Source organism: Scatophagus argus, chromosome 19 (genome assembly GCF_020382885.2).
Source record: "Scatophagus argus isolate fScaArg1 chromosome 19, fScaArg1.pri, whole genome shotgun sequence".
Taxonomy (NCBI): domain Eukaryota; kingdom Metazoa; phylum Chordata; class Actinopteri; family Scatophagidae; genus Scatophagus; species Scatophagus argus.
In genome coordinates, this window is record NC_058511.1 from 5,779,411 (window position 1) to 5,794,652 (window position 15,242).

The 15,242-nt window shown below is 40.9% G+C and overlaps 2 protein-coding genes across 5 annotated transcripts; one reads left to right on the forward strand and one right to left on the reverse strand.

Annotated features, from left to right (window-relative positions):
* Positions 1-305: 305 nt before the first annotated feature.
* On the reverse strand, positions 306-11,974 carry LOC124050601 (interleukin-6 receptor subunit beta-like). 3 transcript variants are annotated; one of them, XR_006841661.1, is made up of 17 exons: positions 11,339-11,971; positions 8,400-8,669; positions 8,182-8,311; positions 7,890-8,080; positions 7,674-7,792; positions 7,135-7,158; positions 6,781-6,940; positions 6,212-6,294; positions 5,876-6,086; positions 5,556-5,720; positions 4,683-4,784; positions 4,449-4,592; positions 4,211-4,351; positions 3,780-3,883; positions 3,151-3,745; positions 2,638-2,722; positions 2,431-2,484 (listed from the first exon to the last, which is right to left on the reverse strand). XR_006841661.1 is itself a non-coding variant. In XM_046373313.1 (16 exons), exons 1-16 carry the CDS (start codon positions 11,442-11,444, stop codon positions 1,413-1,415), a joined length of 2,412 nt encoding a protein of 803 aa, XP_046229269.1. In that variant the 5' UTR covers positions 11,445-11,973; the 3' UTR covers positions 306-1,412. The 3 variants fall into 3 exon arrangements, 1 of the variants encoding a protein (XP_046229269.1); XM_046373313.1 differs by lacking the exons at positions 3,151-3,745; positions 3,780-3,883 and adding an exon at positions 306-1,811 and having other exon boundaries at positions 2,403-2,484; positions 11,339-11,973; XR_006841660.1 differs by having other exon boundaries at positions 3,151-3,883; positions 11,339-11,974.
* A 683-nt stretch (positions 11,975-12,657) lies between these two features.
* On the forward strand, positions 12,658-15,046 carry rdh14b (retinol dehydrogenase 14b). 2 transcript variants are annotated; one of them, XM_046373316.1, is made up of 3 exons: positions 12,658-12,777; positions 12,868-13,331; positions 14,180-15,046. In XM_046373316.1, exons 2-3 carry the CDS (start codon positions 12,978-12,980, stop codon positions 14,795-14,797), a joined length of 972 nt encoding a protein of 323 aa, XP_046229272.1. In that variant the 5' UTR covers positions 12,658-12,777; positions 12,868-12,977; the 3' UTR covers positions 14,798-15,046. The 2 variants fall into 2 exon arrangements, with proteins under 2 accessions (XP_046229272.1, XP_046229270.1); XM_046373314.1 differs by having other exon boundaries at positions 12,691-13,331.
* The last annotated feature ends 196 nt before the right edge of the window (positions 15,047-15,242 follow it).

A 15,242-nucleotide genomic window follows, 5' to 3' on the forward strand; every position in this document is an offset into this window, starting at 1 on the left:
AATAAATATACTGTTGTTCTTTTAGTGAACTGCTCTGAAGATTTCTGTTATTTATGTTAGCCGTGTCCTCCATTTCATAAGATTTTGCAAGCTGTCAGTACATTTATTAATCAGCGAACTGAGTCAGATTTTCGTCTTCCTTATCAGTATTTACTGTTGTTTTACAATTAAATCTTTTGCTTCATACCCATTAATGTAGTTTTTAAACACAGGTCATATCATCCACTGGCTTTGAAAGTGATTAAAAGCAGTACATCAAAAACACTGTGTCCTCAAACAACAAGAACGATTGTAAAACACGAACATTTTGTGCTTGATTTTACATGTTTAATGTTTTCGTACCTTTTGATTATCTGCTCCTGCGCCCCTGATGATGTTTGTTATTGTTACATGCTCAGTATGGTACACTTATTATAAAACTCATGCAGGTTTTCAAACTTTACACAACATCACAATTCTAAAAAATACAAATGAAACAGAGTTTGTGACAATGCATACGATTATGTCTGTAAACAGCTTACTGAGTGTAGCTCTGTAGCCATCTGCACCTCATTTTAAACAAAAACAGCTACGCTACCTCATGCACATCTTAAAATTGCTGGGAAACATGAAGTGCTACACTACCAAGCAGCTTATGTCATAGTTAAAACTGATGCCAGGTTGAACTGGAAACATTGCAGTGAGTGCCGATTTTCTGGTGTCAAGCAGGAAGGTAACTACGGTTTTAACAAGTGCAGATATCACTGATAACCAACAGGAAAACATAAGAGGAGCTTATGAGAATACATACAGTCGCTCATATTATGAGAGCACCCAATTACCCAAACGTGCCTGTTTTGACCCTGTGGGAGGAAGCTGGAGTACCCGGACAGGGAGAACATGCAAACAACATGCAAACTCTACACAGAAGGACGGAGATCCGGACTCAAACCCGGAACCCTTGTGCTGTGAGGTGACCATCGTGCCTTCCCCTCCTCTGCATAATGTGGGTCCTAATTTCACTGCTTTGTAAAACAAAAACTTCTATTACGAGCACTGGATTTGCTCTAAATGAAACCAAAAACTGTTGCTGCAGATATATACAGTCACTTCCATGTAATCATCACTGCAGAAGACACCAACGTGACGTAATAAAACAGATATTACTCACACTTTTGTTATGAACATTACGTGATTGTAACAGATGGCAATATATACTTTTATCTTGCACGAATGTTGCATTTTATTACCATTGAAGTCTGACGCAAGATTAGACTTTTGTCTCTACCTGCACAGTGGTAACAGTGCCAAGCAAGATCATGTCACGCACAACCATGGAAATCTTTGAAAGTTCCAACCACATCTGCTTCATTCACAGCTGACTGACTTGCGGTTCTTGTGTGGATTATGCGGAATGTTAATTACTTTTTGTTTCACCTTCCCTGACCTTGTTCAAACATGTCCAAAGTGACGTAAACAGTTAATGGTGGCGTCTTTTCGAAATGTTTCACTGGAACACGCTTACTGCTCCTCTGGGCAGGAATTTCTACGGGAACGGGACTCTGACTGCGATATGGGCTGGAAGGCATGCTCTCTGAAGCAAGCAGTTCAGTAGATTCTCCATGAGAAAACGGATGCTGCGTCTCTAGAGGTTCAACTGGGTGTGTATTCTGTACATCAGGTGCAGGAAGACTGGCTGGGACAGAGGAATGCTCTGGGTTATCACTCCAGCCCGTAATTAGTGGAGAGGTGGCCGTTCTCTGAGCGTCCTCTGGGTAAACCATGCCAAAGTCGCTTGTGGATGGATTATGGAACTGGAAGGGGCACTTTTCCTATGGACACATCACACAGAGACAGAAAAGGTGAACAAAAAGTCATAAAGTGCTAAGGTTTCAGTCTGATCCTCCAGGGAGATACAACCTTGGATACAGAATCAGATAGTAGTACAGCATCTAAATCTAAAGCCCCTTGAATAGCTTTTAATACGTAATCAAAGAAAAGAAGTGTTGAAAGTTTTTTTTTTAAATTAACAAAAAGAAAACATGTTACAAAACAAATCAAAAGGCCACCAGACAACACAAACAAAAACTCTGAACAAAAATAATAAAGATTACAACTAAATTATATACTACAAATACTTGGTGGATATTTGTATGTGCAAAGGCTGATTCTTCTAGTTTTTTTTAAGGTTGAATTTTAATGATATCTGACTGGTAATACACAGAAGTGTTTGAGAATATACCTGAAAACTTTATGTCTTCATGTTCAGAAATGAAATGTACACTGGGGGCTGCAACTAACAATTATTTATATGATGGGTTATTCTGGATTGTTTTCGAAACACCCTCCGTGATGAAGTGGATTGTCTCAGGCACTTTTAAAAAGACGTATTTCACGCCACCTAATTCCTTCCTCATTTTCACCTTTTCACGTCTTGTCGATGCCCACAGTGCCACAGAACTGTGGGCAGGGTTTGGCACCGGCTTCTCCTTGAATTTCTTCCACCTAAAAAGCAGATAATTTGGCATCATTAGGACCCAGTTTTCATTTCATTGTAAGTTATTCTAACGCAGTTTGCCTTTTATTATAGCCAACATCGAAATGTGCTTGATTCAGTGTCATCCATATCACTTTATCTCACTGGCATGAAAGACTTACTGAACAGCGCAGCATAACCCAAAAGACAACACAAGGACTATGAGGATTCCTCCGCAGACACTGAGGGTCGTGATGAGCCTTGGATCTGTAAAAGAAAGAATGAATTTTGTTGCTCACTTTTCCTCATGAATGAATGCATGAAATCCGTGATCAAGCCTGTTGTTCTCATTAATATTACAGAGATTATAATTTATGGAGCTTTGCAAAACCAACAGCTGCAAGAATTCATGACATCTGTGTTACTCACGCTATTCTTTTAGCTCTTAGTGTGAGAAATAACTGTAATAATAAATAAAATAAATCATCTCAATCATAATGTGACAGTAAACTAATTACATTAAATCATGTCAAGTTTCATCCAGTAAGGATATGTTATTTTTTTTAAATCCTTGGAAATTAACAACTCTTACTCACTCTTATTTTGTGATTACAACCCCAGACAAATGTTTAGATATAAACAAGAAGTCCTATTTCACACAGGCTGTCTTTTGCTATTGGATGCTTCCCACAGACCTCTGCTTGCAGTTGCTGGCATCCAGAAACCTCTTGTTTGTTTGGGTCTGAAGATACTTCCCTCAGTTTTCCAGGAATCCAAAAAAAAAAAAAACATTGGCTGTGGGAGGCTGTGGATATGGGACACTGAGTATCACCCCCCCTTCAGGGCCTCCATGTTTTGGCAAGTTCAAAACATCTGTCACTGATTTCAGGAGAAGGCTGTTGTAGCAATATTACTTGAAAGCAAAGAATCAGTCACGAAAGTCAGTGAACTGATTCAATGACGTGGACTGCACATTAACACTATACGCCACAACATTAAGCGGTGCAGTTAGCACTGTCACCTCACAGCAAGAGGGTTCCAGGTTCAGATCCTGGCCTGGGCCCTTCTGTGTGGAGTTTGCATGTTCTCCCTGTGCCTGCATGGGTTTTCTCCGGGTACTCCGGCTGCCCCAAAACATGCATGTTAAGTTAACTGGCTATTCTATATTGCCTGTAGGTGTGATTATGTGCATGTGTGGTTGTCTGTCTTAGTGTGTCAGCCCTGCAATTGACTGGCGACCAGTCCAGGGTGAACCCGGCCTCTTGCACGTAGTAAGCTGGGATAGGCTCCATCCCCCCCAGGACCCTGACGGATAAAGTGGTATAGAAAATGGATGGACGAATGGATGTTTGCAATGCAACGTTCTGTGGGGAAACCCTGGGTTCTGGCAACCATTTGGATGTCCCCTCGATAGCCCACACATTCCACCTGACAAGCCAAAACACGCATACGAGGCAAGTGATTCATCTGCTTGAGCGTTGACTAGAAAACTGAATGATCTGGAATGGTTAATACTTCCTAATTCAGGCTTATAATACTGTGAGTTCTTTGTAACCAAGGGTGAACAACAACCACACCCAGCCTTTCCTGATTTGCCACAACAATCCACTCCTGAAGGTAGACGCATTTTAAACAGAACTACAGACAGCAACCGCGTCACTCCGTCACGGGTTAGTTCACTCAAGTATTCAAATACAAGGCTGTGTGGAAACTGTGTGTTTACTATACACAAGAAGCCCTTATAGACTTACTCACCAAATCTTTTGGTTTCGAAGAACCTCTTGCTGCTACTGGCAGATCCAGTAAGAGCTGTTGCCTTGACATAGAAGCCATATCGGGTTTTTGGATTCAGATCTTTCAAAGAGATGTTCCTCATTGTACCGTCTACAGTAGCATCTAGAAAAAAGCCATGACAGAAATGTTAATAAAGGTAAGAGGAAGTAATTATCTTCAATTAATTTGCAAGCTTCAAACAAGTCTGCAGTGGACGTACTGAGCTGCGGTCCTTTCTCTGCACTGTAGAAGACGGTGTAGTGCACAACAACACCAGTGCAGGCCTCCTCAGACTTCACACTCCAGCTCACAAAGGCACTTCTGTCTTTAGCCTGAACACCGATGACAGTGACATTCCCTGGATCTGTACAGATAAAGTTTTCAAAATGACTCTGGTAAAATATGTAAAATAATACTTTTTTTGTAATCATTAAAAAAAATGTGAACAATGTACCTCCTACTCTGGAGCAGATCTGAAGGACCTGTGTGCCTTGACCAGTCTTGTCGCCAAAGAGGGGAGTTACTGTTATATTGTATGGCTTCTTATCCAGGAGGTCTGTAAGGAAGAAAGACTGTTCTGATCATTTATTATTAGAAAGCAACAAGTAAACACATCAGAAACACAAATGAAATACTCATTCTGTTTCTGCTCCTGCTAAGCTATTTAACAATGCCAGCAGCTTGGCTTTTGGGATGGCCCAATGGTCCCACATTTTGATCCGGAGAGAAATACATTATGTGGAAAAGTATTGGGACACCTGGCCGTTTCACCAAAAGGGACTTTAATGATGTTGTATTCTAAATACATTAATAAGGAGTTGCCTCTCCTCACCCCCAACCCCCTTTTCAGCTATAACAGCTTCAATTCCTCTGGGAAGGCTTTTGAGTGTTTCTGTGGGAGTTTTTGCCCATTCATGCAGTAGAGCATCCTCTGTCTCTGTTCCTATCCAATAAAGGGTTAAGATTTGAAAAAAAAAAAAAACCCAAAATTAATCTTCTGACAGAGTCACCCTAAAATGATCCCAGAAAAGAGCAGAGTGAGAGGTTTTCCAAATGCAGCATGACTCATATTCGTGATAAGATCCAGTTCTCGAGAAAACATTCATAAAATGCTAAGATCACTCTGGCTAATGCACTAAAGAGCAGCTTTTAAATCTCCAGCAGTGAATCCATTAATTGCCACACCCAGACATACAAACTGATCTAATGGTCAGAAAAGTTCAGTCAAAGCACATAAATCAGCACGGAGTTGATGATGACTCGGATTCCATCCACAGGTCATCTGTCTGACACCCATCAGCCACTTTATGCTGGTGGTCTAACCTACCAAACAGTGTTGCATTAGTGTATTTCGTCTCCTTCCAGTAGTTCTGATTTCCATTGTGGGTGTAGTCGATCACGTAACCACTGACAGGCTGAGCAGGAGCCTTCCAGCTGACCAGAATGACACCTTCAAGGGTTGTGGCCTGGATGTCAGTAACTTGAGGTAAACCTGCCAAATGAGTTCAAGTGAAAAGAAGTTAACTGCCTGATACCAAATCACTAACATGCATCAGAATGAGGTGTCATTCCATTACGATGAAGCAATATGATCCACAAATTCTGGTAACCCATTAAGAAAGTGAAATCAATAACATTAAATCTTACTCTCTCCAATGGCTGGAACATGTACAGAGTCCTCCAGAAATAGGACTTCATTTTGGAAGACTGTGAGATTTATTCTGTGCGCGTCTTGGTTCACATCACAAACTGAACTGTCACATAAAGCAACCGTATGCTCTACTCCCGTCATGTGCTCCTTGTAGGGAGTCTGTTTGAGAGCGAAGGTAAATGTGTCCTGGCATTCTGAAGGAATCTCCTGCGTAGACAGTTTGAAGCACATCGATCAAAAGGAAATGCAGGTCGTAAAGCTGTGCTGCGAGTCTTGAAATAAAGGAAGTGAATTTCAAGATATGTAAAGGCACAATTGAGAGGCTTACTTACAGTCCACATGGCATGAACTTTTCTAACTCCATTTTTGTCGGGTTCTGCTATCCTTCTCCACAGTTGTGGCTTGAAGTTATTTTCTGTGGAGGGAAAAAATACAGTCAAAACAACAGGACCACTATTCACACCTGGAACCAAACACGAACTATCCTTCAGCTAATGGTAGCAGCTGAAAAACAACTGTGGGATTATAATAATATAAGCAGTCGTTTGTTTTTGGTTTTCCAGGATTCCATCAAGAAGTCCAATAAGCGGCACTAACTTGGCATTGGGTGTATCTTAAACTATTTACATTCAAGCCTTTTATGTTGTTAGAAAGTGTGGAATTATGGACATATATGGACAACTTAAAGTTGCTATGAATGTGTGATCCTTGGTTTCCCTGAGCACTGGGACCACACTAGGGTCAAGGCACCTTCCTATGCCATCTATGGGCCATTAAAATTCAAAAACTCAATGATAACATAAGCTGTTTTAAGAAGCACATGAAACATTATTTGTGCTTAGGTGACATAGTAACCTGTTGTCTTACGCTGTGATGCAAGACGTTTGGGCTTTGTCCTTACTATTTAGTTTGGTCAGAACTGTCTTCGTGTTGCTCCAGTCACTCCAGGGAGCGTCATGTAAAGCACAACGGATCATGAAAGTGTAGTTGTGGCAGGATTCCACTTCTTCAATGGTCATTTCTCCTTTGTCTCTGTTTTTCAGAGTCTTATTGAGCACCCTCTGGGAAAAACAGAAAGAGTTTAGCTAAAAACACGCACTCAAATTCTAAGGAAGTCCCAGAAGATCCAAATCAATCAACTTTCTCCACTATCCAAAGTTAAGACACTAAGACAAATTTTCAACAGATATTTCATGTTGTGCAGTGTGCAGTGTTTTGCTGAAATATGATGCCAAGAAAAATGTGTCTCTTATACCTCTGGAGTTCCTTCATTGAGTGCCTGAAACAGAACCAGAACAAACAGGCAAACAGATATGGTTTCAATCAGCCACAAAGGAAGAGTGCACAAACACAGGCGGAATCAAAAACAGCAGTTGTCTAATTTTTACATCTTTTAATTTTCATGAAAGGTGTTTGTGAAAAGTTATTTGTGTTCTGCCAGCAGCGGTTTAACAGTCATTGTAGTTTAACAGACATTTGTTGTGTCTTATTGACTCCAGATGACATGACAGATTTCCTAAGTTCCTTTCAAATACACTGCAATGTAGATTTCATTTTTCTCTTACGAACTCTATGTAAACGTTTACTTTAATCATTGCAGTTTTATTGTGAGATGCACTGTTTTCTCGTGGTATGAACGGAGATGTGACAGTCTATACTTTAGCGATTCATATTTACAAAACCTTTGCTTGTTTAAGGTCATCTTTTTCTGATCACTGTCAATTAATGCATTTTGTTCAATATTTTCTTCATAGTTTCACAGTTGCTTTCCATAAATATCACAGAGGGACTCACCTTGCTGTATTTGACTTGACAGTGATACTGATAGTTTGAAACACGTGGCGTGATCTTCCACTCAATCAAGAGACGATCAGAGAAGGCAGTTACATCAAACTTCGGCCAGGGAATTTTCACTGAGGGAATATGATTGATGTTGACACACCAAAATGCAGAAAGGTGGCCTTTAAGAAATATATTTTTTTCCTTCAAAATTTACTTTATGGTACTTACATATTTTTAATGGTGTGAATTCGTAATTGTCAGAAAAAGTTTCCCAAGCAGCAGATTTAGCTCTGACTTTTACGATAATGTTGTCATTCCACAGCAAACGTGCTTCACGAGCGACATCTTCATAGTTGGATGTGCATTTCGTTTCACGCGAGTTGCAGAGTTCTATCGGGGGCTGGCAGGACGAATTTGTACTGAAAGATATACATGGTTTAAGTTAAGTACATACGTCAGCAAGAGAAAGAATTGTTACTGCATTAGTTTTTACACAAAAGGAAGAAAGCATGAAACCCACCAGCACAGTACAGTGTAGTTAATTCCTAATGAAGAATCTGTGTGATGCTCCCAGTCGCATGAGAACAGTTGCGGTGTACCTCTCTTTGCCTGAAACTTGTGTAGGACGCATGATATTTTGCTTGGTTTTGCTGTGAATAAATGTTGGTCACTGGTGTCATATATTTCATCTACATCCACGTAAATATGAATAGCAGAAGTACTAAATACAGATCTTACAGTACGTTCTGATGATGGTGCCTCCGAGGACTTGCTGAGTATCGGCACTGTGGCACTGCAGTGTGGCAGTGGGTTTAGTGAAGTTCCTCAGTGACAGGACTGTATGTGAGGTGTTGACAGTTTTAGACAGGCTTTCATTTATGGATCTGTTGTCCAGTGTCCAGAAGATCTTCTCCTGGATACACGAAGACTGGCACACTATCTCAATATTGGATCCCACTTCAATGTACGGATCTTTAGGGACAACGTTGCAGTTGTTCTTCTGCAGGCCTGCAGGAAAGTATAATGTTAAATGAAATTCTATTTTTTCCTAATGATGTAACAAACCACTAGATTAATTATTGGGACAGCGGGACATTTTAGTAACTGCACTTATTTGCTTTCTCTCGTACAGCTGCAGCCACCAGCAGGTTGGTTTATTTTTGTTAAGACCAGGAACAGGAGGACACAGCTGGTCTTGTTCTGTTCAACAGAAACGTAATTTGCATTCCACCACCACCACCTCTAAAGCTCTATAATTAACTCAGGGTAACTTGTTTGTCCAGTCTGCTAAGCTGTATATCAGGAGGCCTTCTGCACATTACTAAGAATTTGAGCCTGGGCTTCTCTTACAATTTAGCATTGTTTCAGTGTTTCAATCACACAAGGATAAACTCATCTGCCCTTTATTTTTCAAGAGGATGAGATACTGTATCAGTAACCTCAGTAGACCAGAATGGGGTAAACAGCATCGTGGCTGATCTAGCAATCAGCAGAATATTAAATAAATGTGGTCTGTCATTGCTTGTTAGGCAATTTGAATCTCAAAGAATACCACACCACAGCACTGTTCACTGGCTGCTCTCATGCTAAAATGTCTTAACTGGAAATACTCATTAGGTCACTGCTGTCTTCACCAGTAGTACCAAGGACAAGAAAATTTCATCGCTGAGAGCAATCACCAACAGTCTTTCTGGGCAATGTTTTGGCCTTGTAGAGAGTTCGCTCCCCTGAGAAAGCTTCACTGAGTTACTGTGGGCGGTAAGAGGCCTTTCCTGTTGTATCCTGTTTACTGGATATAAAATAAGAACTTCACAGTGCAATATAAAATCAGAAGGCAATATCACATAAGGAGTTAGCAGTTGGTCAATAACCTTGTTCACTCAACACTTCCTGTTGCTGCCTCACAAACGGTAGCAGGTGGAAAGTTTTCCACATGAGGCAGCTACAGGAAGACTTCAGTAGTTGCACTGTGAGTACATTAGCACAGCAGGAGATTTTATTACAGCTCCAACAGCGAAGAAGAGCCAATCTGAAAACAATGAAGCTAAGGCTCCAAATTCCTCCTCTACATGGGAGATTAACTAAAACCCAATTTGTACCTCTCCTGTGGAGTGAAAATATTTTGGTCTGAAACATACTGTCTAAAAAAACCACTGGACTGTAGTTCCACATCTGGTCTCGGAAAGTTTCTCAGCCGATACTGGTCCTGTGTCTTCGCACACACAGTCCCGCCACCCCAGACCCCCACACCACCTATTTTCCCACACTATGTGCAGCCCCTGAATAAATCAGGAAGTGTGTCAAGGCATGTGACAGGAACAAAAAAATCAAGAAGGCTTCATATGCCCAACGTAGTTTGCACTTGTCTTGTGGAATCAAACTTATCGTACAGCAAAGCAGCGCTAGCTGACATGCTGGAAAGGAGCAGCACCTGGTTCAGTTTCAGCTTTATCAAGCCCTTGGTAGACGAGCGAGACTAAGCCAGCGAGTGATGGCACCTGTACTTTCAAAGACCACAGCAGTGAAAAATCTGAGAGCACCAGGTGTGATCATAAAACTGTACACAGTTAGTTCCAGTATAAACTTTGTACATACAGTAGCACATAGTTCTAACGCATAACAATGAAGTATTTTTATCCCTATACAATTGATCCTCCAAAATCAAATCTAAAACAGGTTAAACCTTCCAACAATCATTCAAAAACAAAACAAAATTTAAGATGCTGTAATGGAAGTCCTCCAGTCATAAACAGTGATGTTTTTTTCTTATATAACAGCTCCCATGGACTGTATTTACACTAGTTCATTCACAAATGTGCAAATGATCAATAAAGCTTTTGGCATGTGTTCATGTTCAATTTCGATTTGTGTAGTTTCTCTTTGGGTGGGAATAGTTTTCACAATCACGACAGTTTTTCAAACAGTCATGTAATCCAAACTACAGGATTTGTGTACATGGAGACAGATGTGTGACTCTCGACACAGCTGTCCTTTCTGCCTGTGCAGCATGTTTTTCACTGAATGATACACTACATTTATAAACCGTGTCAGTGGAGTCACAGGAAGGAAGTCCAGGACACCAGAATCCAGGGTTGGATTACTGTCTGTTGTTAGGTTTAGGCAACAAAAACACTTTGGTTAAGGTTAGAAAAAGATTTTCTGTTCAGGAAACAGCCTTGAATTCACTTTCATTAAGGTTGGGGAAGGACTGTGATTTTGGTAATTGTTAAATTAATCTGAAATACTGACAACATTCATTTAATCTTTTGGTTTTGTGTACATGGACACAAATTTTCCATATTTAACTCACTGACTGCCACAAAATCAATGGACAAACTGCTATTTGACAAACTGCTGTGATAACGCATTGGGCATTTAGTAGGGCTGTTGTGCTGCTTTTCAATAATATAATAACAATCTTCATCATCGTCATCATCATTTACAATGCAGATTTAAAGAAGGCTAATATGAGTGTAGTGAACTGAAATTATTTCTAGCTCAATTCAAGACATCTTTAAATTATGGTCCCTTTTTTATTAACAACATTAACAGCAGTTATGAAACCAAAATTAAAGCAGCATTTCCCAAAAACAGCATCTGACCAGTCAGCTGCTCCACATTTTAACATCATGCTGTACCTACCACAGTATCTATCAAAACATAAGAGTTTTACTCACCTTTGCAGATGGAGGGGATTAAAACCAGGATGAATAGGGCTAGAAATGGACACATTTCTTTTAATCCATTGCCAGAATTAAAAAAAAAACTCCTTTTAAAATACATTAGAGCTGTCAGACAGTCACGTTTTGCAAGATAAAAGAATTAAAATTGCTGTGTCTGTTCTAGGAGACTGTACAACACTGGAGCACTTTTCCCCCCACTAACTTTTAGCTGTCCAGTAACAGGAACTGAAGCAAACCCTGAAATGAGCAGGAGTTATTACCCAACTGGAAACAGAGTAAGCAAAGAGGAAGTGAAGTAACTTGCTGGTAGTCTGGCAGACTGTGATAATGTGTCTCTATTTGTTGGAGTAGAAATGTGAGAGTGAGACAACAAACCACCCCACTCGGAATAAGACGCTGTAATGATGGTGTGAATCATATGCACACACGACTGCCAGAGGAAAAATCTTAATTGCCTGTAAAATGTTTAGCCAGATCATATCTAGATGTGTTTAAATGGGTTTACAGAGGAGCAGTGGAGGAGAAAGTAGTCAGCTCCTTTCCTTATTGTAAAGTACTCTAATACCATACTATAAAAAAATAGTCTTGAGAAACGGTCTCTGTGACTATACGATTATATATCATATCATTGTATTATTATCACTGTGCAAACGTAGGATTATAAAGTAGTTGCAGTTGTCTGCTGATAATTTTCTCTATTGATTAACCGTTTGTTACACTAAGTGACAATGCTTTCCTTGTCTAATCAATAGTACACACAATGGTGTAGCGAAGTAAAAAGTACAATATATTTATCTGAGATTTAATGAGGTAGAAGTACAAGTGGCATGAAAAGAAATAAATAAGTAAATGTACTTACTTACATTATACCACTGCAAAAAAGAGACTGCAGATTTAAGGAGCGCAAAATAGATAGAATATGATCTGGAGATATACAGCAGAAATCCACCAACCAGCTACTCTAACAGAATACAGCAGCTGTGTCTCTGCTTATAAAGCCAATATATAATAAAACGACAAAGTGTATATTTTACTCTATGTGTGAGCATTTTTCATTCACCAAAGGAAGGAAGAAGTGCTAAAACAGACAGACAGGCTACCTTGTTATCAAGTTTAGTGTTCATATTGCGCCATCTAGTGGTTACTGCTTACGATACAGAAAGGGGTAAAGAAATATGAAATACCATGACCATTCTACTTTGAACTTTCAGCTTATTTTAAAAAGAAGCCATTTCAATAACCCAGACAGCAGACCCTATATCACACTATCATATCACATAATAAACAAGTGTAACGCTATATTTTGCATAACGAAAACACGAAAATACTCCGGAAGTAGATTTATAAGGATCTGAGATTCTGTCGCTGTTAGCTTGTTAGCCTGCTGACTAGCATCATAAGCTACACTGCTGCTGCGTTGAGTTGTTTTACCTTTCAGAAAAAATTGTTTAATTAAAGTCATAAGTTACTTAGCAAAAATACAAATATGACAGAATACCATAACACGCACATTATATATAGGGTTACGCTGCTCAAAGTACTTCCGGGGTAATTTTGTAACTTTGACACATAACACTGCGTGCCATCGTGAGGGCTTTATGTTCACCGGTCATCGGTCACCGTCACCGCCTTCATGTCCACCGCGGTGCTGGTTGCCGCTGTTGTCGGCGGTGGGGTCCTGTTCCTTATGCGTCGCTTGTTCCCTCGGCAGAAAGCTGTAAAGCTGCTCCGGTACCCCTCCGACACCATGCGAGGAAAGACCGTAATCGTGACCGGGGCTAACTGCGGGATAGGGAAGGCCCTGGCTGGGGAGCTACTGAAGCTCCAAGCCCGGGTCGTCATGGCCTGTCGCGATCTGCGGAGCGCCGAGGAGTCAGCCAGGGACATCAGGAACCAAGCGGGAGCAGAACAGGGGGAGGTGGTCATTAAACACCTGGACCTCGCTTCTCTTAGATCAGTCCGAAAATTTTGTGAGGAAATTCATGAGGTAGGTTGGGAGAAGAAAGTCGGCGTGGCGAAGCTATCCACGGACAGTTTATTTCCAGCCTAAATCACAGTGCAGTTTAGCTTTTGAATCTGCTCCTGTCTGGGTCTTTCCAGTCATTGTCGTGTCCTGTACAAAGGAGTGCAGTACAGGTACTGTGTCTGCATGGGGACTGTCCTTGGTGCTGAACTTCAGTATCGGCCCTCGACCCACAGTTACCTGATATCAGTTTGATAACTTTTAAGATGATGGCCAGGATGACCAAGTCTGGCAGCATCCATTAGTTAATTACTGCCACAGGAAAGTTTGGTTCCCAGGCAGAATAATTCATATGAAGGCCTTTGTCTGTCTTTTAAAATTCAGCCAAGATGTACTGTCAGTCACTTAAGATGATCCAAACATCCTTTGGAGGCTTCATTTGGTATAAGTCAAATTATTTTCATCCTGGGTTATTCTGCCAGTTATTTACTCGATTAATCAATATGGCGTGTAAAACTAAAAATCAAAAATGGCCATCACAGTTTCCTGAAGGCCAGAGTCACAGATGTCCCAAACTGCAAAATATTCAGTTTACTGTACATAGGATGTGGCAAGAACTTCAACTTGGAACTTGGATATTTGCTTGAAAAATTGCTTGAGTGATTAATCAATTATCACCTTATATTTCTGTTCATCACTTAATTGGTTTATGGACTAAGCGTTGTAGCTGTACGCACAACAAATATGTTGTATGTCCAGGTATTTAAGGAGGAATATGCAACTACTAGACTACTACTCTTTGTTGAATCTTTTCGTTTATATGCTGAAATTGCAGTCATAATTGATTTAAATTTCTTTCTTTGACTCTTCAGGAAGAATCCAAGATTGACGTGCTCATCAACAATGCAGGAATCTACCAGTGTCCCTACACAAAGACAGAGGATGGGTTTGAGATGCAGCTAGGTGTGAATCACCTGGGTCACTTCCTCCTCACTCACCTCCTGCTGGACCTCCTGAAGACCTCAGCCCCCAGCCGCATCGTTGTGGTTTCCTCCAAGCTTTACAAGTACGGCCACATCAACTTCGATGACCTGAACAGCGAGAAGAATTACAACAAGTCTTTCTGCTACAGTCAGAGCAAGTTGGCCAACCTGCTCTTCACACTCGAGCTGGCTCATCAGCTGGAGGGTACGGGGGTCTCAGTCAATGCTCTCACCCCGGGCATCGTGAGGACCAGACTAGGCAGGCATGTTCAAATCCCTCTCCTGGCAAAGCCTCTGTTCTACCTCGCCTCACTAGTCTTTTTCAAGAGTCCACTGGAGGGGGCTCAGACTCCTCTCTACCTTGCCTGCTCCCCCGAGGTGGAGGGAGTGTCGGGGAAGTGCTTCGCTAACTGTGAGGAGGAGGAGCTGATGACCAAAGCTACAGATAACCAGGCAGCCAAGAAGCTGTGGGACATAAGCAGGAGGATGGTTGGGCTTGATAACTGAGCAGTTCTGTGGAGAACTGGGAGGATGAAAGTGTTCCCGGATGAAAATACTTGAACTCTAGTGGCCCCAGCAGACACTGTTCTGCAAGAGATGGCTTATAAAAAGACAGATTGCCACCTTGGGGATGTAACTATTAATTGACTGACATTCTGCCAATGGAGTGTGTAAATTAATATATGATGCAGCGTGTTGATCAGAGAGTGTATAAAGCTTTCAATTAAAACATGTGAGAATGATGGTTTAAACAAAGCTGCATCGTGAAAAGATCTCTTCTTTCATCTACCGGCTCCTCCATCGCCTTCACCCATCTGAAGTCCTTGTCATACACATGTAGAAAGCCAATTAAAATCACCTCGATAGCCTTTTACATTACCAAGAACTCCTGGAGTGTTCTTCTGGAAAATGTATCTGGGGCAATGAGGTTTCTATAATCCCCTACCCCAAT

Bases quoted from the DNA above. Each gene is read 5' to 3' on its own strand.
- rdh14b (XM_046373316.1), top strand. From the start codon at position 12,978: ATGTCCACCGCGGTGCTGGTTGCCGCTGTTGTCGGCGGTGGGGTCCTG. The intron at 13,332-14,179 runs GTAGGTTGGGAG...TTGACTCTTCAG, and splicing joins TTTGTGAGGAAATTCATGAG to GAAGAATCCAAGATTGACGT.
- LOC124050601 (XM_046373313.1), bottom strand. From the start codon at position 11,444: ATGTATTTTAAAAGGAGTTTTTTTTTTAATTCTGGCAATGGATTAAAA. The intron at 6,295-6,780 runs GTAAGGACAAAG...TTCCCTCCACAG, and splicing joins AGTTCTGACCAAACTAAATA to AAAATAACTTCAAGCCACAA. The intron at 4,352-4,448 runs GTACGTCCACTG...GCTTTTTTCTAG, and splicing joins AGAGAAAGGACCGCAGCTCA to ATGCTACTGTAGACGGTACA.